Source organism: Salarias fasciatus, chromosome 22 (genome assembly GCF_902148845.1).
Source record: "Salarias fasciatus chromosome 22, fSalaFa1.1, whole genome shotgun sequence".
Lineage (NCBI taxonomy): Eukaryota > Metazoa > Chordata > Actinopteri > Blenniiformes > Blenniidae > Salarias > Salarias fasciatus.
Window position 1 is genome coordinate 24,185,194 of NC_043765.1, and position 20,849 is coordinate 24,206,042.

The 20,849-nt window shown below is 50.2% G+C and overlaps 3 protein-coding genes across 5 annotated transcripts in view; 2 read left to right on the forward strand and 1 right to left on the reverse strand.

Moving 5' to 3' along the window:
• Nucleotides 1–1,468: 1,468 nt before the first annotated feature.
• Nucleotides 1,469–12,432, forward strand: cpsf1 (cleavage and polyadenylation specific factor 1). 3 transcript variants are annotated; one of them, XM_030120840.1, is made up of 37 exons: nt 1,469–1,605; nt 2,459–2,619; nt 2,696–2,723; nt 2,808–2,941; nt 3,608–3,688; nt 3,901–4,052; nt 4,144–4,290; nt 4,384–4,523; nt 4,820–4,930; nt 5,016–5,109; nt 5,205–5,292; nt 5,435–5,572; nt 5,643–5,694; nt 5,783–5,856; nt 5,950–6,024; nt 6,981–7,061; nt 7,306–7,401; nt 7,482–7,736; nt 8,115–8,256; nt 8,326–8,504; nt 8,578–8,717; nt 8,798–8,978; nt 9,061–9,267; nt 9,341–9,430; nt 9,495–9,641; nt 9,722–9,874; nt 10,065–10,181; nt 10,257–10,347; nt 10,429–10,513; nt 10,669–10,810; nt 10,892–11,044; nt 11,145–11,321; nt 11,413–11,479; nt 11,557–11,760; nt 11,856–11,985; nt 12,087–12,225; nt 12,306–12,353. In XM_030120840.1, exons 2-37 carry the CDS (start codon nt 2,476–2,478, stop codon nt 12,351–12,353), a joined length of 4,482 nt encoding a protein of 1,493 aa, XP_029976700.1. In that variant the 5' UTR covers nt 1,469–1,605; nt 2,459–2,475. The 3 variants fall into 3 exon arrangements, with proteins under 3 accessions (XP_029976700.1, XP_029976701.1, XP_029976699.1); XM_030120841.1 differs by lacking the exon at nt 1,469–1,605 and adding an exon at nt 1,781–1,799; XM_030120839.1 differs by lacking the exon at nt 1,469–1,605 and having other exon boundaries at nt 2,476–2,619; nt 12,306–12,432.
• A 349-nt stretch (nt 12,433–12,781) lies between these two features.
• Nucleotides 12,782–18,117, reverse strand: adck5 (aarF domain containing kinase 5). The gene is made up of 15 exons (XM_030082177.1): nt 17,983–18,117; nt 17,490–17,587; nt 17,240–17,389; nt 16,152–16,227; nt 15,610–15,810; nt 15,386–15,526; nt 15,194–15,307; nt 14,947–15,078; nt 14,768–14,851; nt 14,597–14,678; nt 14,421–14,499; nt 14,246–14,337; nt 13,921–14,173; nt 13,687–13,803; nt 12,782–13,614 (listed from the first exon to the last, which is right to left on the reverse strand). The coding sequence occupies exons 1-15, from the start codon at nt 18,004–18,006 to the stop codon at nt 13,512–13,514; spliced, it is 1,746 nt and encodes a 581-aa protein (XP_029938037.1). The 5' UTR covers nt 18,007–18,117; the 3' UTR covers nt 12,782–13,511.
• A 1,504-nt stretch (nt 18,118–19,621) lies between these two features.
• ctdp1 (CTD (carboxy-terminal domain, RNA polymerase II, polypeptide A) phosphatase, subunit 1) overlaps nt 19,622–20,849 on the forward strand; it is a 63,891-nt gene continuing 62,663 nt past the window's right edge. Inside the window, exon 1 of the mRNA XM_030121110.1 lies at nt 19,622–20,110. Within this exon, the coding sequence (XP_029976970.1) occupies nt 19,707–20,110 (404 nt within the window). The 5' untranslated portion in view covers nt 19,622–19,706. The remainder of the gene's footprint in view (nt 20,111–20,849) is intronic.

The window sequence follows — 20,849 nt, forward strand, 5'->3', positions numbered from 1 at the left end:
GTTTACATGGGACTGTGTATAAATCTGAATAAAGCCGAATTCTGTCACGGTGCGTGGGACAGAGAATCATTCGCAGAAAGCAACCAGACGCAGGGATCGAGTTAAAGTTTATTTTACAGACGCTGACTGAATTAGTCCGAGAGTCGAGTCTGAGAGTCGAATCGAGTCTGAGAGTCGAATCGAGTCTGAGAGTCGAATCAAGTCCGATGGACTGTAGGCGAGCGGCGGAGGGTCGGAGTGACAAATTCCACTCTAAAATGACCATGTAAACATCAGAAAACTTTATTCAGAATTAAATTCAATTCTGTATAGACCGGCAGGTTTATTTTCCTTTGGAAGTGGAATTATATGCTAATTAGACTGTGCAATGCCTTCACACGAAACTCCACACTGTATCTCCACTATTCTCAAGAACGCCATCACCAAAGCTGCCGATGTCTTACGCCAGAAGATGAGGAAGAGATGTCCTGTCTCTTAAAAACCGATGAGAGTTTGCTGATTATTCTGCGCATGCTCCGCCGTGATGACGCGTTTTCCAAGACGGTGGCTTGCAAATCACGTTTTGGAAATGATTTATTTAACGGCAGTTTTAGAAGAATTGGATATAATGAAACAAGTGGATCGAGGGACGCTTAAAAACGCAGACATTCTCAAAGCTTTAGCATCAAAGTTAATCGAGAAGTAAAGACGAAATAACGATGTTTCCTTCCGGAAGATGTCAGTACGTCACGGCCACCCTGTCCCATCAGAACGCTTCGCAGACCCCGGCGTGAGAGGGGATTTAATCCCTGGTTTTTCCCATGACAACATAAAGCTCATTAATATGATTCAAAATTACTTAACTCAGAACAAAACTAATCGCGAATTGAAAACACCATGTCACCACTGTGATAATTTGGGTTTTCATGAAAAAAATGGTCCTGTTATGGTTCCAGTCCATCACAGGAAACTCAAGAACACACACACTGAACACAGAAAAGCGACGGCCTGGACTTGAACCCATGACCTTCTCATTGTGAGGTGAGAGGGTCCCCACAACTTTATCATTCAGCCAAGAGGATAACTCTTTGCAAATGCTACATATAGAATAGAACATAATATCAATATAATATAATATTTTTTACAAATAAAAATGTGTACAACATATCAATAAATGCACAATGAAAGGTTGAAACTGAGACTGTGATGCATATTTTGTTCAAAAATGCTATTCTTGTCTTAGCTTTTCTTATTAATGGAATTCATATGCAGATCCTTCTGGAAAACAATCATATGAATTATTTCCTCTTGCTTCAAATGAAATAAAAGAGTTTAACACTGGATAATATTTGTAATCTATTCACTGCTCTCTTGAGCAAAACTGCCCGTCTCCAGCAACCTGTTGGATATGTAATTCCACTCCTTACCTGAAGGAGCAGTGTTAATATGAAGAAGGAGACGCTGGTGCTGAGTAGAAGAAGACTATCAGCACAAACCACAACATAGCGAGAATTTAGCTTAGCTGCCAGCAACACTAAAGTTAATTTCTCAGACAGCATGACGCCGTTGAGGTGAACATAGCGAGATAAAACACAGCTACATACTCAGATAGGCTCCCGGACGTGGGTACGTGGACAGGTTTGATTCATTCTTCATTGGAGTCGCGTGCCGTGCTGCAGCCGCTAGCGTGTGCTAAGCTAACAGTCTAGCCCGGCTTCACCGTGCTAGCTGTTAGCAATTAGCTCTCATCCTCTCGCATCTATAGTAACATTCATTTCTGTTAATATATTCTGATAAGCGTGATGCTATCCTCAACTGAGGTAAATTATCAACACATTGTAGTTGAATTACAGCTGTTCGTAGCCCACAGGAGAATTCATGCAAAGGTTGTAAAGTAATTTTTAATGTAGAAACGTCGTTGCTATCAAACTGGCCTCACAGCCAGTCAGAATGTGTTTGTAATGATGTACATAATACAACAGCTGTGTGTGAAGATTTTTGGACATTTCACTGTATTTTACGTCAGAAGTTTTCATTAAAATGGACTTTTCGTGGAGATTGTAGTCATTTTCAGTTGGATTTGTTTCTGTCGTATCTATAACAGAGGTGTCAAACATAATTTACTTCAGGGGCCACATAAACCTCTAGTTCACCTTGAGTGAGCAGGGGCCGGTAAATAAAATTGTCATAATAATATCATTTAACATTAAACTTAAACTATTTGTTGTTTTTGTGGTGCATAGTATATGTGATGAAAACATCTGTCTTTTCACAGAGCCATAATATTGCTGCTTAAAATTACACCAGTCTCAGCATGAAGACAATATTTCTGATGCAGGAAAACTTCTCATGTATTGTTATAGTTTTGTTTGGTGATTTGATGATCCAGTTTTGGCCCGTGGGTCACCCTTAATGCCCTTGATAGTGACACCTTTAACACATGCTGCATTTCAGAGAACTTGCGTTTTCTTCCCCTCAGGAAGCTTCCCCGCCGCGATGTACGCCGTGTACCGACAGGCCCACACTCCCACCGCAGTGGAGTTCTCTGTCTACTGCAACTTCATCTCCAGCAAGGAGAAGAACCTGGTGGTGGCGGGAACGTCTCAGCTCTTCGTCTACAGGATCATCCACGATGTGGAGGTGAGCGCCGTTTTCTCCCTGAACCCGGCAGAGGAGGGTTTCTGTGAAGCGTCTGACGTGTGTGTTGTTGTTTCAGAGCACGTCAAAGGCGGACAAGTCATCCGGTGTGTTGTCTCTTCTTACATTAACAAACTGTTTTTGTGTTGTTGGAATAAGCTGTGTCTTACTGAGATGACTTTATCGTGCAGACTCCAAAGCCCGGAAAGAGAAGCTGGAGCAGGTGGCGTCCTTCTCCCTGTTTGGAAACGTCATGTCCATGGCCAGCGTGCAGCTCGTGGGAGCCAGCAGGGATGCACTGCTGCTCAGCTTTAAGGACGCAAAGGTAGGAACAGAACCATCTCAGTTTATGGTATAACACTGAAAAGACGATGTAAAAGTTTACTCTGAATTCAAATAAAGGTTGTAGTAATGAAGATTTGCATTTAAAGATTATAAAGCTGGTTATTGTACTAGAGATAGACTTGGATTGAAAAATGATTCATCCAGGAACCCTTTCATTAAAAGCTTAAAAAACTGAACCCATGAGAAGTGACAGCATGATGAAGCATATTAAAAAAAACGGCAAGTGATCATATGAACTAGTAATGCGTTCACTGTCTGACTTCTTATAAATGAGGAAAACATCAGAGACATGACTTGATCCTCTGGTGAGATTATTGTGCAGTCTGGAGAAAGGCTGTCGTCTGCCAGCAAAAAAATTGAGTAACAGTATTTGTGATAGAAAGTAATTTCATGAGACAGCAGCAAGAAGGAAAAAAATTCTCCTGACTTGCAATTTCCATCCGTTTCTGTCGTATCAGCTAAGAGTGAAACCAGTAACTGAAAGGTTTTTATCTGCAAATCTCCTCAAATATCCCCAAGATCTCATTTCCAAGTCTGAAGCTGTGAATTTGGATTCATGTAGATCATAGACTGCCTGAACTGAATGTTTCCCGTCATGTGAAGGTCTGTTCTGGAGTTTGTTGATGTGTGTTTCTTGTGTGTCCAGCTGTCCGTGGTGGAGTACGACCCCGGCACCCACGACCTGAAGACGCTGTCCCTTCATTACTTCGAGGAGCCCGAGCTCAGAGTAAGAGAAACGCATCAGCTTTTAAAAATGTGCAGAAGATCTGTCGTTAGCATGCCGGACCACTGCTGGTTGGTTGTTTTTGCAATGAAACGCAAACTTTAGTTTTCCCCCTTTTCCACTGCTTCGGAACTTTTTCCAAAAGTTCCATGCAAACGGCGCCTAAGCTCTCTGTGTGAGCGCTGGTTAACGAGCGGCTGTTTCCGTGTTTTCAGGACGGATTCGTGCAGAACGTGCACATCCCCATCGTGCGGGTGGACCCGGAGAACCGCTGCGCCGTCATGCTGGTCTACGGCACCAAGCTGGTGGTGCTGCCCTTCAGGAAGGACACGCTGACCGATGAGCAGGAGGGCGGCGTTGGAGAAGGGTACGGAGCCAGATCCCGAGTCTTCAGCTTCCATTCGAGCCTGGATTGAACATCTCGTCATCCTCCTCCTCCTCCTCCTCCTCCTCCACAGGCCCAAGTCCAGCTTCCTGCCCAGCTACATCATCGACGTCCGCGAGCTGGACGAGAAGCTGCTGAACATCATCGACATGAAGTTCCTGCACGGCTACTATGAGCCCACACTGCTCATCCTGTTCGAGCCCAACCAGACGTGGCCGGGGTCAGCGCCTCCACATCTCCCTTCCTGAGCTTTCCCTTCGTTCAGTCTGGGTTTTTTTTTTTTTCCTCAAGCCTCCTGGACCCTCTCTTGCAGGCGTGTAGCCGTTCGTCAGGACACCTGCAGCATCGTGGCCATCTCCCTCAACATCATGCAGAAGGTCCACCCCGTCATCTGGTCCCTCAGCAACCTGCCCTTCGACTGCACGCAGGTCATGGCTGTTCCCAAACCCATCGGTGAGCATCGGATAGAGAAGAGTCTCCTCGCCGTCAGTCAGCTCTCCATTCTGTCTTCTGAGACAACCTCATCCAGCTAAAACCCCGTTTCCAAAACAACACTTCAAATGAAAACTCTTGGTTTTTTTGCATTTTCGATTAACAAAAGTTTCACATTTGCAAGACAACATTTTGAAAATGTCCTTTTACACAGAAACGTGGAAAAAGATGTGGTTAATCAGTGGTCTACCTTGCTTTGTCGTGGAAACGGACCCTCAAAACATCATGCGTTTTCACTGGGATCGCTGTGCCTCCAGGTGGCGTCGTGGTGTTCGCAGTCAACTCCCTGCTATACCTGAACCAGAGCGTCCCGCCGTACGGCGTCTCCCTCAACTCGCAGACCACCGGGACCACGGCCTTCCCCCTGCGTGAGTCCCCCGATGCCCCGCCGCCCCTCCGTCTTTTACCACCCGTCTTACTTCTCCCTCCCCCACTCCATCATTCGTAACACAGGCGTCCAGGACGAGGTGAAGATCACCCTCGACTGCTCGCAGTCCGACTTCATCGCCTACGACAAGATGGTGATCTCCCTGAAAGGAGGAGAGATGTGAGTCGACCTTCCTTCATCGGAGGGTTCGAGCCAACATGGCCGCTCCCGGTGGGTAACCAGCCTGTTGTGTGTCGTCCCCCCCCCCCCTGCAGCTACGTGCTGACCCTGATCACGGACGGCATGAGGAGCGTGCGAGCGTTTCACTTCGACAAGGCGGCCGCCAGCGTCCTGACCACCTGCGTAAGTCCCGCCCGTTTCCATGGCGACGGCAGGAGACGTCAGACCGGCTGATGAGTAGCAAACCGATGATCAGAATATCCTTCAGATGGTTCCTAAAGGGTTTTAACCCTGACTGATCTTCCTCCCTTCCTCCTCCTCTCAGATGGTGACCATGGAGCCTGGTTACCTCTTCCTGGGCTCCCGCCTGGGAAACTCTCTGCTCCTCAAGTACACGGAGAAGCCTCAGGAGACGCAGGCGGATGAAGACAAAGACAAGCAGGAGAAGGAGAAAGACAAGCAGGTGAGCTCCGACTCCTGGACGTCCTGCTATTTCCTGATTCAGCCTTTAAAAGTTTCCTGCTTCCTTCCAGGAGGAGCCGCCCAACAAGAAGAAGAGAGTGGAAACGTCCAGCAACTGGACCGGTACGTTCACTCCGATACCCTGTGCGTGTGGCTGTGTATGTTTGTGTGTGTGTTTTGCTCCTCACGGCTCGCTTCTACTCTTTTCAAGACGAGGTGGACGAGATCGAGGTGTACGGGAGCGAGGCCCAGTCAGGCACTCAGCTGGCCACCTACTCCTTCGAGGTAAAAGTCGGCTGTTCTGTACAGTTGACGCACGTGTCTGCGTGGATGTTCTTCTCCTCTTCGGGTTCTCCAGTGTTTCCTGTTATGTTTCAGGTGTGTGACAGCGTGCTGAACATCGGACCGTGTGCCAACGCCTCCATGGGCGAACCGGCCTTCCTGTCCGAGGAGGTACCCAACATTACAGCGGGTCGTTGGAGTTCACGAGAATCTGAGAGAATGAACTTTTTCCAACCGTCCAAGTTTTCACAATCTCACCACTTAATTCGTGGGGAAATAAAGGGAAATTATTTGGATTTGGAGAAAAAAATAATAGACTATTTCTGCATTTTAATGATTAATTGATATTTTAAAATTCTTTTTTATTCAATATTGAAGCAATCCAATTGTGAAAATTGATCATTTTTTATTAAACCTTTCAGCACTTTTAAGTTGATTTGCTTGGGAAGGAATTTTAATGTTAAAAACCTTTACGTATTTTAGAATACATTCTCTATTAAACAAAAATTCTGCAGCATTTTCATACTTTTTTTTTGCTTAAATACTCTGATTATTTGTAAAAATAAATTTTGGGGGATTTTGCAGCATTTTAGAGGATTTATCAGTTGTGGCTGTGGAGTATGATTCATATTTTTCACCTAATTTTTATAGAACAATTATAATTTTTCTGTGTCAAAAATCCAAATCTTTCATATTTTTAAAGACCTTTTTTCATCAAACTTTTTAAAACATTCAGTAGATATTTACTTTTGAGGGAAAATAATTCATGAATTAAAATTTTTGCTTGAATTTTGCAGTATTTGAGGATTTGGGCTGCGGTGCGCAGAATAAGTTTTACAAGAATTTGAATTCATTTTTTGTGGAATACAGTCATAATCATTCATATTTTGAATTACTGCCTCCTCGAAGTGAGTCATCTGATCACTCACTGTGATATTTTGTGACAAAAATACTTTTGTTAATGAGCTTTGAAGCTTTCCGACGAGCTGTTGGGAATCCAAAACATCAAAAGCCACATTTTATTTAAGTTTATTTTTCAAGTTATCCAGACCCGATCGGTGATATTGTTGTGCTCTGAAGTGTGAAACATGGTGTGTGTGTGTGTGTGTGTGTTTGTGGTGGTTCAGTTTCAGAGCAGCCCGGAGCCGGACCTGGAGGTGGTGGTGTGTTCGGGCTACGGGAAGAACGGCGCTCTGTCCGTGCTGCAGGTGAAATCTTTTACCGTCTTTGAACGCACCGTCCCGACAGCCTGCGGTGGCGAGGGCCGTCTGCCGCAGGGTCCGGAGACGGTGCCACAGTGAAGTCTGGGTCTACCATGGGCTGCCTCAGAGGTCCACGGAGTGGTCTGTAAACACCCCAGACACAGATCCTCGAACACATCTGGCCGGTCCCGTTGTGTGTGTTTTTGTTTTGCTTCTGTTTGCGCCGCGTTTCATCTCCGTTCGTTCTCAGAGGAGCATCCGACCGCAAGTCGTCACCACGTTCGAGCTGCCGGGCTGCCACGACATGTGGACCGTCATCTCGGCAGAAGTCAAGGAAGACAAAAAGGTATCCGCTCTTTCAGTCCGTCAAGTCAATACATTAACCGTTCAAGTTCTCGTGGTGAGATCAGCGTTCGGTTTCTGCAGGCCGCCAAGGGAGAGCAGTCCGAGGACGGGGGAGACGCCGAGACCGGAGAGGACGGAGATGAGGCCGACAAGGAGAAGGACAAGGACAAGGAGGAGGAGACGGAGAAGGAGAAGAAAGACAAGGAGGAGGCGGAGGAGGAAGAGAGGGGGGAGGAGGAGGAGGAGAAGAAGACGAAGGAGAAGGCGGAGCCTCCCCTGGAGGACGACGCCAAGAAGCACGGCTTCCTCATTCTGAGCCGAGAGGATTCCACCATGGTGAACACTCCGGAAACACAGTCGCTCCTCCGCTGTCCCGATCAGCGGACGCTTTTAATCCAGACCTTCAGAATGAAACCGAAACGGTTCCACGTCAACATTTCAAGTGAAATCACATTTTTGTGAAATGAAAAAAACATATTAAACTCTATGAAAATATATCCCCATCAAATTAAACCATCTGAAAAAAATATATATATTGACAACTGCCCATAATGTAACAGTCTCTTAACATCATGCAGTCCTCCATATTGCCAAGCACTTCACTGCAGCCAGACCGCTTCCATTCTGATTTCCTTTCATCAAGTTTTGACCCCAAACTGTTGAGTTTTTTTCTATACTTCCTGGTCTCAGCTCCTTTTCTCGATGTTTTTCTAGATCCTGCAGACGGGCCAGGAGATCATGGAGTTGGACACCAGCGGTTTCGCCACTCAGGGACCCACGGTGTTCGCTGGGAACATCGGAGACAACAAGTACATCATCCAGGTCTCGCCCATGGGCCTGCGACTCCTGGAAGGAGGTGAGACTCGAACTTCTTTTAAACTGCTGCTGTCGCGAGTGGAAGGTCTGAATGAAAGTCTCCTTCCAGTGAAGCAGCTCCACTTCATCCCCGTGGACCTGGGATCCCCCATAGTGCACTGCTCCGTAGCCGACCCTTACGTGGTCATCATGACCGCGGAGGGCGTGGTCACCATGTTTGCGCTGAAGACCGACTCGTACATGGGGAAGACGCACCGCCTGGCTCTGCAGAAGCCCCAGATTCCCACGGTGAGTCCCGCCCGATGAGACGAGTCGCCGTTAGCTCCTGAACATCGCAGTGTTTGACTCGGACGTTCCGCAGCAATCCCGTGTGATCACGCTGTGCGCGTACCGAGACGTTAGCGGGATGTTCACCACCGAGAACAAAGTCAGCTGCTCCGTGAGAGAGGACGCCGTCATCCGGAGCCACTCCGAGGCCGAGACCATCATCCAGGACCTCAGGTTAGTGCTGGGTCCCCCCTCCGTCGCTCCGTTAAGTCTTTCTTCCTCTTTTCCGATCTGTGACTGAATGTTGCACGCAGCAACACGGTGGATGACGAGGAGGAGATGCTGTACGGAGACTCCAACGCCGGCACGGCGGCCTCGCGAGAGGAGATGAACCGCGGCTCGGCGGCGGCGGCGCTCTTCGGCGGTGAGGGAGGCGGGGCCAAAGCGGAACCCAGCCACTGGTGCATGATCATCAGGGAGAACGGCGTCATGGAGGTACCGTTAGAACAGGAAGCCCGCGGGGGTTTTCACCTTAAAGTACCTTCTGAAAAAGAGTGTCGTCCTCGGTTTCCCGCAGATCTACCAGCTGCCCGACTGGCGCTTGGTGTTCCTGGTGAAGAACTTCCCGGTGGGCCAGCGGGTGCTGGTGGACAGCTCCTCGGGACAGTCCGCCGCTCAGGGGGAGGCCAAGAAGGAAGAGGTGACTCGTCAAGGAGAGATGCCGCTGGTCAAGGAAGTGTCTCTGGTCTCTCTGGGGAACAACCACAGCCGGCCGTACCTACTGGTCAGTTCGGACTCTTGAGTCCCGATGGTTCTCGCTGAGATCAAGCCTCCCTGAACGTGCTTTTCTTTCCCAGGTGCACGTGGAGCAGGAGCTCCTGATTTACGAGGCGTTCCCCTACGACCAGCAGCAGCCACAGAACAACCTGAAAGTCCGATTTAAAAAGGTACGATCTGATGATCCGACGGCTTCTGGAGCCGTCCGCCTCATCCGCTTGCGTTCCGCTTCAGGTGCCTCACAACATCAACTTCCGAGAGAAGAAGTCCAAGTTGAAGAAGGACAAGAGGGCGGAGAGCGGCGCCTCGGAGGAGAACCCCACAACCAAGAGCCGCATCGCCCGCTTCAGATACTTCGAGGACATCTCCGGATACTCGGGGGTAAAACCTGAGTCCCCGTCGCTGTGAAACCTGCTCCGACGCTTTGAGTCTCCCTGACCTGAGTGCGTTCTGGTCCCCAGGTGTTCATCTGCGGCCCGTCGCCCCACTGGATGCTGGTCACCTCCCGGGGAGCCATGAGGCTTCACCCCATGACCATCGACGGCTCCATCGAGTCCTTCTCCCCCTTCCACAACATCAACTGCCCCAAAGGGTTCCTCTACTTCAACAAGCAGGTGCAGCAAAGGCTCAGATCAGCTCCAACTCTCCGCAGGCCTTGAAACCAAATTCAGCTGAGCTGTTTTTCCACTGTGTTGGGTTTATTTTAGCTTTATTAGCTGTTGAAGCCGAGACGACCCATAATGCTGTTTCATACTGAAGAACAGTTCCTGAACTCTTCCTCTGTTCTCGGCGTTTCTGCCTCAGGGTGAGTTGAGGATCAGCGTCCTGCCCACCTACCTCTCCTACGACGCGCCGTGGCCCGTCAGGAAGATCCCGCTGAGGTGCACCGTGCACTACGTCACCTACCACGTAGAATCCAAGGCAAGGTCTCACCCCCCCCCCCCCCCCCCAGTCCACGAGAGCGACTGAAGGGTGACCCTCTCCCTCCTCTCTCAGGTGTACGCCATCTGCACCAGTGTGAAGGAGCTGTGCACGCGGATTCCCAGGATGACCGGGGAGGAGAAGGAGTTTGAAACCATCGAGAGAGGTCAGAGGTCAACCCCGTGATGCGTTCGCTGAGTTTATTCCCCCTGTTTTCTGTTATTTTTTAACTTGCCTCTCCCCGCAGACGATCGTTACATCAACCCTCAGCAGGAGAAGTTCTCCATCCAGCTCATCTCTCCTGTGAGCTGGGAGGCCATCCCCAACGCCCGGTAACACACACACACACACACACACACACGTAGGATTAACATTCTATGCAGACTCATTGGCGGCCATGTTGGATGAGGACCCGCCTCTCCTGTTTTTCGCACTCTTCCTTTCTGAACTCTTCCGCGTGCGCTCGGTGTGGCGCTCCCCCCGTCAGGATCGACCTGGAGGAGTGGGAGCACGTGACCTGCATGAAAACGGTGGCGCTCAGGAGCCAGGAGACGGTGTCCGGCCTGAAGGGCTACGTGGCCGCCGGCACCTGCCTGATGCAGGGCGAGGAGGTCACCTGCAGGGGGCGGGTAAGAGGGCGGGGCTGCCACGTGAGAGGGTGGGGGCCTTCTCCGTCACCTCCGGCGCTCACGCTTCCTCCTTGCGCTCAGATCGTGATCCTGGACGTGATCGAGGTGGTGCCGGAGCCCGGACAGCCCCTCACCAAGAACAAGTTCAAAGTCCTGTACGAGAAGGAGCAGAAAGGCCCCGTGACGGCGCTGTGCCACTGCAACGGATACCTGGTGTCTGCCATCGGACAGAAGGTCAATACACACACACACACACACACACGCGGGCGTCAGCTTGCCGACTGTCTCGTTCTGAGCGTCTTCCCTCCGTCCTTCCCGCCGCCGCCGCCTGCAGATCTTCCTCTGGGTGCTGAAGGACAACGACCTGACGGGCATGGCCTTCATCGACACGCAGCTCTACATCCACCAGATGTTCAGCATCAAGAACTTCATCCTGGCGGCCGACCTGATGAAGAGCATCTCGCTGCTGCGCTACCAGGAGGAGAGCAAGACGCTGTCTCTGGTCAGCAGGGTGAGGACAGCAGAAGAAGACGAGACGCTGGGATTCACTCTGGCCTGGAGTTTCTCGTCTCCCAGGCTGAGATTTAACTCTGTTTCCGCAGGACGCCAAGCCGCTAGAGGTTTACAGCATCGAGTTCATGGTGGACAACAACCAGCTGGGATTCTTAGGTACCGACTGTCACAGATCTCTCCTCGGAACAGACTCACAGATTCAGGTTCTCATCAGTCCATCTCCTCCTCCTCAGTGTCGGACCGAGACAAGAACCTCTACGTCTACATGTATCTCCCCGAGGCCAAGGAGAGCTTCGGGGGGATGCGGCTGCTGCGGCGGGCCGACTTCAACGTGGGGGCCAACATCAACACCTTCTGGAGGATGCCGTGCAGAGGAGCGCTGGACAGCGGCAGCAAGAAGGCCCTGACCTGGGACAACAAGCACATCACCTGGTTCGGTGAGACGCCGCCGCTTTGCACAGACGTTGGAGTGGAAAAGATTTACTTTTTCTTTTTTTGTTCAAATCAAATGTTCTGAATGTGGTTTCCGTAGCGACCCTGGACGGCGGGATGGGCCTCCTCCTGCCCATGCAGGAGAAGACGTACCGCCGCCTGCTGATGCTGCAGAACGCCCTCACCACCATGCTGCCTCACCACGCCGGACTCAACCCCAAAGCCTTCAGGTGAGGCTCCGCCCACGCACACACACACACACACACACACACACACACACACACACACCCGACACTGCGCCCAGTCTCACACCTCCGACGTTTGGCTCCAGGATGCTGCACAGCGACCGGCGCAGCCTGCAGAACGCCGTGAGGAACATCCTGGACGGAGAGCTGCTCAACAAGTACCTGTACCTGAGCACCATGGAGCGCAGCGAGCTGGCCAAGAAGATCGGGACCACTCAGGACATCGTGAGTCCACGTCCCACACACCGCCACACCCCCCTGCAGTGGCTCCGCCTCCTCTAACCCCGTCCCGCCTCCCTCCGCAGATCCTGGACGACCTGCTGGACATCGACCGGGTAACGGCTCACTTCTGAGCTCCAACATTCCCTCCAAAGAAATAGATTCCCCACTTTGTTTTCTTAGCTCGTTTTCTATAAAAGCTGTAAAACACGACGACGTCTGCGTGAGTCTGGATTTGTTCAGGTGGAGAAGATTTTATGGTCGTCTCTCACTTCTTTCTTCTTCCCGGTTTGAGATCAATCAGACGTGTTAGTCCAGGGGTCTGCAACCTTTTCGGCCTAAAGCTACACTGACACGAACTCATGAACCACACACACTCGTGCAGAAAAAAATGATGTTAAAAAGATGCGCAGTGACCCCCGTTTCCATGCAGACCTAATGCTTTGAAGAAGTCTCACCGGCTGTGGTAAATTTTCACTATCAGGTGGAAACGCTGTCGGGCGAATGAGGCTTAAAACATGTAAAATGTGAATAAAAACCAGACACACCGATTGCAGTTCATTTAACGGTCACATTTAATTTAAAACAGGACAAAACGGCAACAATGAAATCCCCATTTGAACAATGTGGACCATTAGTGGTTTTTGTTCTTTGAAGAAGCCTCGCCGTGCAGCATTATGTAATCAAATTCATTTAGACAGTTTGGAATAACTTGTCAATATGCAGGTGATGTTCTTATATATACATATACATATATATATTTTTAACTTCCATGACATTGTCTCTCACAGGGCTTGTTTTACATACAATTCTTTGCATTTTCATGCTAAAACATGAAGATTGTATGATTAAATGCACATTTATAATCTGGTTTCATTTCCTCGAGGATAAAAATTATTTGGCTGGTTAGGATTTGGACATGAGCTAAAAACAGAGCAACATAGTGCTCGTCCAATGAGGGAGTTTTAATTCTCACTCATTATTATAAAAACATGAACGGCAACATTTATTATATAATGCACCAAATTATATTAAATTATATTTTCTTAAAAAACTAAGTTCAACACCCACGTTTAGTAATAACTGGCAATATGTAAGAAGTTGTTACTAAAGTGTGGTGTTATTACACCATGAGGTGGACTTTCTTACATTACTACATATTGCGGGGCGACAAGCCTTCACACCCAAAAACTAAAAACCTGAAAGGAAACGGCCCTTCAAATCTCGCATGTCTTTCTGGAAAGTCTGTTTGACCCGGTCCGCTGCTGGACCGCGTCCCGATTCCTCGGCCGCTATCTGAGGTACTCGTAGAGGTCTGCGTCCAGAGACAGGAGGCCCAGGTAGCCGAGCAGCCGCAGGCAGGCCCGGGTCAGACTCATCACGGCCATCTCCGACCTGGAGGGGTCAAAAGGGGAGTCAGGTTTTTCTCCCTCCGTCTCGGGATGTCGATGTGTGACGTTGGCTCACCTCAGAGCCACTTCGAACTTGAGGCTCTCCCAGGCGGTTCTCCCCCAGCGGAACACCCAGAACCGGGGCAGGAGGCCCGCCTTCTCCGCCTGGATCTTCCCCCAGCCGCGCACCGCGCTGCACAAACCGAGAAACCTCATGAAAAAGTATTCTCTAGCCGTGCCGAATCAATCTGGAAATCACAATTCACTTGATCTGCTGGGTAGGATTGCCGCGGCTCTCCCCACCTCTCACCTCTTGGCCATGACGAAGTATCGGTCCACCGGCGCCCCCAGCGTGATGTTGATGCTCCGCACCGTGTTGATGTTCCTGAAGACCAGCAGCATGGGCCGCGGCATGGACTTGATGACGCGCATGATGCTGTCGAAGCGCTCCACCGCCATCTGCCGCATGTACTTGGTCTCCTCGCGGCTCAGGATGTTGGACAGGCCCAGCCGCCGCATGTCGATGGGCCGCTGCAGCAGCATCTCGCAGAACAGGAAGTACTCTGCGGGCGGGGAGATCCGGCTCAAACTCCCCGTCCCGTCTCGGGTCGGGACTGACTCTGGAGTGCGGTTACCTTTGACCCCGAGAGAGCGGGAGTGCTTCTTCATGCCCGCGTCGTCCCTCAGGACGATGGACCTCCAGAGTTTGCAGAGCGCCTCCCGGTCGCTGCGAGTCAAAGGTCAGTCAGGATTCATTCGTTCTTCCTTTGAGATTTGTTTCTAACCGAATGGACCCGTCGCGGCTCTTACTGCTGGCTGAGGTATTCGTACAAGCCGTGGTCCAACAGCACCAGCTCTGCCTTGTTATCAGGACCTCGTCTGACCAGGACTGTCAACAGACAAGAGACAAGCATGCGATGGCATTTTGTGGTCTTTCTCTTTTTTGGACACACTTCCAACCGGACGCATCGAAGACAAACACGTACCGTTTCCAGGATGAGGATCAGCGTGAATAAAACCCGTGTAAAATATCTGTTCGGCGAACGTCCGGATCAGCTTATCTGCGGTCTGAAGAACAAATGTCTGAGGTGAGCTTCTCATTCCACGAGCCGCTCTGATTTAAACGTGACGCTCGGGCTCAGAGTGTCTCGACTCACGTCTTTCAGACTGAGTCCTTGCCGTTTTATTTCCTCCACGTTGTTGATTTTGCAGCCGTTGCAGAACTCCGCTGTCAGAACTCTCTTTTAGAGACCCGAAAGGAAAAAAAAAAAAAATACAATGAAGTCAACGGGACGTTAGGACTGAAGGGCTGTTTGTTTTTGCGGACGGCGCTCACTTTGCTAGTGTGTTTCCAGAACACTTTTGGTACGACGACGAATTTGAAGTTCTTCAGCTCCTCTGCACACCTCTCCGAGTTCCTGGCCTCGTTCTCGAAGTCCAGCTCCTGAGCCAACGTGCCTTTAAGATCCTGGAGGATCACAATAAAAGGAGGCAAAAGTTTCAGCGTCACACTTCACGTCAAAACTCGGAGCACAAATACAGACATGGAAACAGGACGACGACTGTTTTTTGCGCTTGCTGACCTGAAGGACCCATCGGAATCCAAAACTGGGGTGCATGAACTTAATAATGTCCAGCAGGATCTCCAATGTTTTGACGTCGCCGTCGAAGCGATCCCTGAGGTCGATGTACTGCACCTGCGGTGAGCCAGAGGATCTCAGGAGACGGTTTCAAATAAACGGGCAGCGTCCGACTGGCTGGAAGGCGGCGCCCACCTTCACTGCCACGGGAGTCCCGTCGAACAGCTCCGCCTTGTGGACCTGCGCCAGGCTGGCGGCGGCGATGGGCTCGTAGTCGAATGTTTTGAAAAGCTGCTCTGGGGTTTTCTCAAAGTCTTCCTGGAAGAGAGCGTCGACCTGTTCCGGACACGAGGGGGGGCAAACACAGATTTCCAGCCGGGCTCCGAGGGGCCGAGGCGTGTTTGTGCGGCGCTCCTCACCTCCCTGTACCTCCTGTTCAAGGCTCTGTCCTCCAGCACCTGCAGGGTGTGGATGTACTCGGGGGGCAGCAGGTGGTTAAAGGAGCACAGGCCTTGGCCGAGTTTGATGTACAGGCCTCCGTTCCTGATGGCGCCCTCCACCATGAGCTCCGCCGCCCTCTGGTGGCAGGCGGAGAGCTTCCCGCAGTAGGATGGGCTGCTCTGGCAGGGGAGGGGGAGGAAGAGGAGGAGGACACAGGTGAGATTTCATGTTCCCTCACTTTTATTTGCACTCGTTTGTTCCCCTGCACTTGTTCTGTGTTCCCTCTCTGTTTCCTCACATTCCCACACCCAACTTGTGTGTTCTCCTGCACTGTCTTCGTCGCACGCTTAACATCAATTGCTGGCATCCCACCCGTCTGGTTCGAAGATTTAACACAAACTGTTTTGTACTCTGTTAACTCACAGACGACTTGTGGTCAGAAGCTTTCGCCGTAAACAAAGCGAACCGCAGCCCGGCTCTGTCGTGCAGGAGCGTGACGCGGAGATCAGGTTGAACTAACCTCGTCCAGACCGCGGACAGACACGTTGGTGGTCCACCAGTAATCCAGAGAGATGAGGATTCCCACAGAGAGGGACCTGAGGGGGACAGAAGGGTCACTCAGTGGGACGGCCAAAGGTCGGAAGTCCAGGAGCAGGGAATAAGGCCCGGGGCAGGTTCATTTGTAAAAGAGGGTAATTTTCAGGTGAAAGAATTACAACTCATCAGCCTACTACTTTTGCCCAACTACTTTTTCCTGCTGAAGCCTGAACCTGCTTCACCTCACACTCCTGCAGGAGGAAGATGGCTATCAGTGTCTCTTTGCAACAAGCGGCGCCCAGACCTTGAGCTTCTCTTTCCCGTTCAGAACGTCCAGTGCAGAGCTGGGAGGCGGCGCCGGGATCAGTCAAAGCAGGAAGGCCTGCGCGTTCCCTCCATGTTTTCAGGTCTCCTGCATGTCGGCTTTTTGTGGCTAACGGCATCTCACAGAGAGTGGACGACAACAACGCAGTAGCTACGCTGTGTTGCCTCAGAAGTCATGTTTAATTAGTCATTCCTGAATGAAGACTGATCCTCTGATGGGCCTCTTAAGGTCTGCAGGCCGTATGTTTGACACCACTGGGCTACAGCCAATTTTTACCTCTGCTTTTTCTGGTTTTAGTCCACATAAAAGATATAAAAGAAGGCCTGGAAACTAAAGTTGGCATGCCAAGGTGTGATGGAGATCAGAGTGAACTCGATTTTGTTTAGATATGAAAGTAAAAAAAACAACAAAAGAGTCGACTTGGTTCAGGACTCAAAGAAGGATTCTGGATAAAAGAATATTTCACTTAAGGAAATCAAGGAAATTCAGGAGTTGGTTTCCATCAGTAACTTCCAGAACAACACTGCCTCTAGACAACAAGCTACATCTGAAGTCAGTTCTGCTTCTTTGAGTGAAGCAGAAACATGTGATAAAGCAGCGCCGCCCGCCAGAATGAACAAACGCCATTAACCTGCAGTGGATGAGGTGTTCCCACTGTGTCACTGTGTCAACACAGTGGGAACACACAACACAGTAATCGTTATGTTAATCTGTCAGTGAACAAACAGGACTGACTTCCCTCTAACCTGCAGAAGCGACCGAATCCCTCCAGCACGATCCTCATCTTCCTCCTCTCCCGGGCGTCCGACACGGCGTACCGGACGCCCGCCGCCACGGGGACGCCCACAGAGAGGCCAACCAGTGTCTTCCACAGCAGACCTCTGCGTTTCCCATCTCTGGAGGACAGAGCAACACAGGCGAAGGAGAAGAGGGGTGGGGGTTATAATCTAATGTGGAGGCTGATCTGTGAGCGTGGTCCAGGTTCTGGTCGGTCACCTGAGCGAGCTGAAGGGTCTGGTGGTCTGCAGGGTCCAAACAGGGTGGGGGGACCTTGACCTCCTCAGCAGGGCCAGGTGACGGTTGCATAATCTGAGCTGGAGACAAAAAATAATCAGATGAGAAAGTATGACACAGTGTTTGGGGTGTTGTCCGGATCAAGGTCAACAGCATCAGCCCGGTGGGACTTTGTTTTTCCACCTTTATCTCCTCCACAGAGTGATTTATTGATGGCAGGAGGGATCAGGGACGTGAGCACATTAAAATCAAACACACCCCAGAATCATTCAGCACTACAAAACAACCAAAAACACTTGGAATCATCACTTCAAGGGTTCAAATCCCGACATGTCATCATTCTGCAGACTTTAAAACTCTGACAGGAAAACGGCTTTAGCCCCTTTAACTCCTGAGCGTCGCGGCTAGCAGCTAACTGTTTAGCTAGCCCCCCTCTCTCTCTGTCGTAAAGTAGGGATGAAGTAGTTTTATTCACCGCTCTGAGCGTCTCTCCCGTCATGTTCAGCCGCAGCTTTCCCAGCAGCTCCGCTCTCAAGGAGCTCTTCACCTCCTCACGGCGACTTTTGCTCCTCCGAGGCTCATTCCGACACCAGTCGGCAGCCTGTCAATCATCTGACCCGACGCAGCGCCGAGGGTCGCCAAGCCCCGCCCACCTACTTCCGGTTTACCTTACGAGCGCTTCGGAATAAAGGTTTATTTTTGTAATAACAAAATAATAAACTAAAGTTTAGAAATTAAAAAAAAAATTAATTAATGCTTCGATTTCTTTTTTTTTCAAACTTTTAATGCTCAAAAACTAAGATTTTCTAAGTTACACATTTCCCTTTATTCTATTAATTTTAATATTATTCTCAAAATGAAAAAGTGCATTTAACATGTCTGGTATGTGTGGATACCATTATGAAAGTCATGCTGTTGGAAAAGTTCAGACAGAAACTGTAGGATTCTGCCATATCTTAAGTTATTACATATAATACTATAATGTTGGACTATATATAATACTATATTTTTAAGCCAATTCAAGCAGTTTAACGTTATTATCACCAGTTTGATTAGTTTTGATCATTTAGTTGATTTTCCAAATTTTAATTAGATAGGATTCTCACACTCAGGACTCGGACTCGGACTCTTATAAGCAGAACTCTGGCCTGACAGACTCAGACCTTAAGATTCAGGGCTTAAAGACTCAGACCTTACAGATCCCGGACTCTGGGATGCAGACCCAGACTAGCCTGGCATACCAGACTGTCTCTCCATGATCAGAGATAAATGTGGAAACAGTCTGGGACCGTGCGGTTTGAATCTGAATTCTGTCCGGCAAACTTCTCCGGGCCAATCATAGCCCACGAGAGGCGGGAGTTAGCAATGGGTCACATTATACCTCCCACAAAACAATCATGATGGCGGCCGCAACACAGCTAAGTTTTACTACGGCTCTGTCTGAAGTTATGAACGAACTGAATGTGTCGCTGAAACCACAGCAAGAATCTGCTCTGAAGACTTTTCTTTTTAAAGGCCAAATTCCGCCAGACGCGAAAGTGCCGCGTTGCGTCCCAGAAGTGCTAGCGCGCCACGGCACTTGTGATTCGCTTCAGGTCTACTTTCTGCGCTGCCGCTTCTAAACTTCAGGAACAAGACCGGAGCGGCGCTGCGCTTTCGCGTCCGGTGGAATTTGGGGGTACCCTCCCCACTGGTAGATTTTTACGAAAAAAACAGCAAGAATCGTTCACCGAAGAGTTGTCACAACTACATGCCATGATCCCATGTTTTGGACTACAAAACGACTACAACGGAGCGCTGCGTACGTCGCATTGTGTTTGCGTCACAGCCTTGTTTCTTGGATTGGTTCTCTCTCCGCTCAATAGTCCCGCCTCTCGTTGCCAGTTTGAAATGCTGCCCCAGTGGTGCGGTGCCAGACTGTCTTTATATGTGTGTAACACATAAATAAAGTCAGTCTGGCAGGCCAGGCTGGACTCAGACTGGTCCCGAACCACCCTCCTCCGGCCTGGTGGTCCCTCGCTTCCTCCGGGGCTCTTACTCTGAAGTGGGCCACTCGACGCCAGTCCGCGGCTCCGCCGGAAGCCGCGCTCCCCAGCTCGCACCACCTTCCTGTTTACGGGCGGGAAGAGCGAACGGAGCGTACCGAGGACCGAGGCTGCAGCTCCGCGGTGACTCTCCTGCTCTCTTTCAGGGGCTTTCATGACACACGGCCCGGGGGCCAGCGGGGACCAGTCTGACAACCAGCGGGGTGTTGCTGAGCGGCGTGCGGGGCAGATGGAGGATCCTCCCGCAGGATCCGGCGGGGGCTGCGGTGCAACAGCAGCGGGAGCAGCGGGAGACGCAGCGGGGGCAGCCGGGGAGGGCCCCTCCGTGCAGGTGTCGGAGGTCCGCTGGCCCAGCGGGGCTCAGCCGCTGCGGCTGCTGGAGTGGAGGGTGAAGCCCGGCTCTCTGGTGAACGTGGACTCGGTGCTGGCGCTCTGCGCCCCGGTGGCTCCGGACAGGGCTCCGGAGGCTGCCCGGCTGCCGGAGAAGAAGCTCAAATCGGACCGCTCCGGAGTGGTGAAGGAGCTCTGCTGCCAGCCCGGCCAGGTCATCCCTCCCGGGTGAGTCTCACTCCTCTGCGCGGGTTCCTGCGCCTCTCGGGCAGCGTGTTCAACTCCGGCGCTCCGGTGCGTCAGCTAGCCGTGGAGCTAACGCGGCTAAGCTAACCTTAGCTTGTCTGTTAGCCACCATGCTACCCGAACTGTCATAATAATACAACTTCCGGTCAGATACGACGACTAAAAACGTGTTTTGGCCGCAACCAGTTTAAAAATAGAAACAAATGGAGTGTATTTAATGTTTTTAGATGTGTGTCATGCAAATTGCGGAGCTATTTTGTTTGATAAAGCGCAGACATCAAAACAGAAGCAGGCATTGTTTTTATTTTGAAGTTCAGCACTTTCTGCGTTATTGACAGGTTGGAGAAAGGCTTAAAAGCTCACGACGTTAAAAAACACTGCTATTATTTTGAGTTTATGTCACACATTAGTGACCTTTATAAGAATATACACTAATATATCTAATATCTTGTACCTTTTGAGACCAAAAACATCCAAATTTCTTGTTTATTGACAGTAACACGTGAATAAAAATGACCAAGTTTCCACGTTTTATATTTTGCTGCTGATAAAACAGTGTTTTTTTCAGCAGTTCACGGAGTAGTTTCCCACACTCTTCTGGATCCAACTATCCTGCAATAGGTTATTGTAATTTTGACTTAGTTGTATTATGTTTTGTTAGTTTAAGCCTGAGAAGAGGATGCAACATTTGAAATCAGAAATCGGTTAAATAGGCATGCAT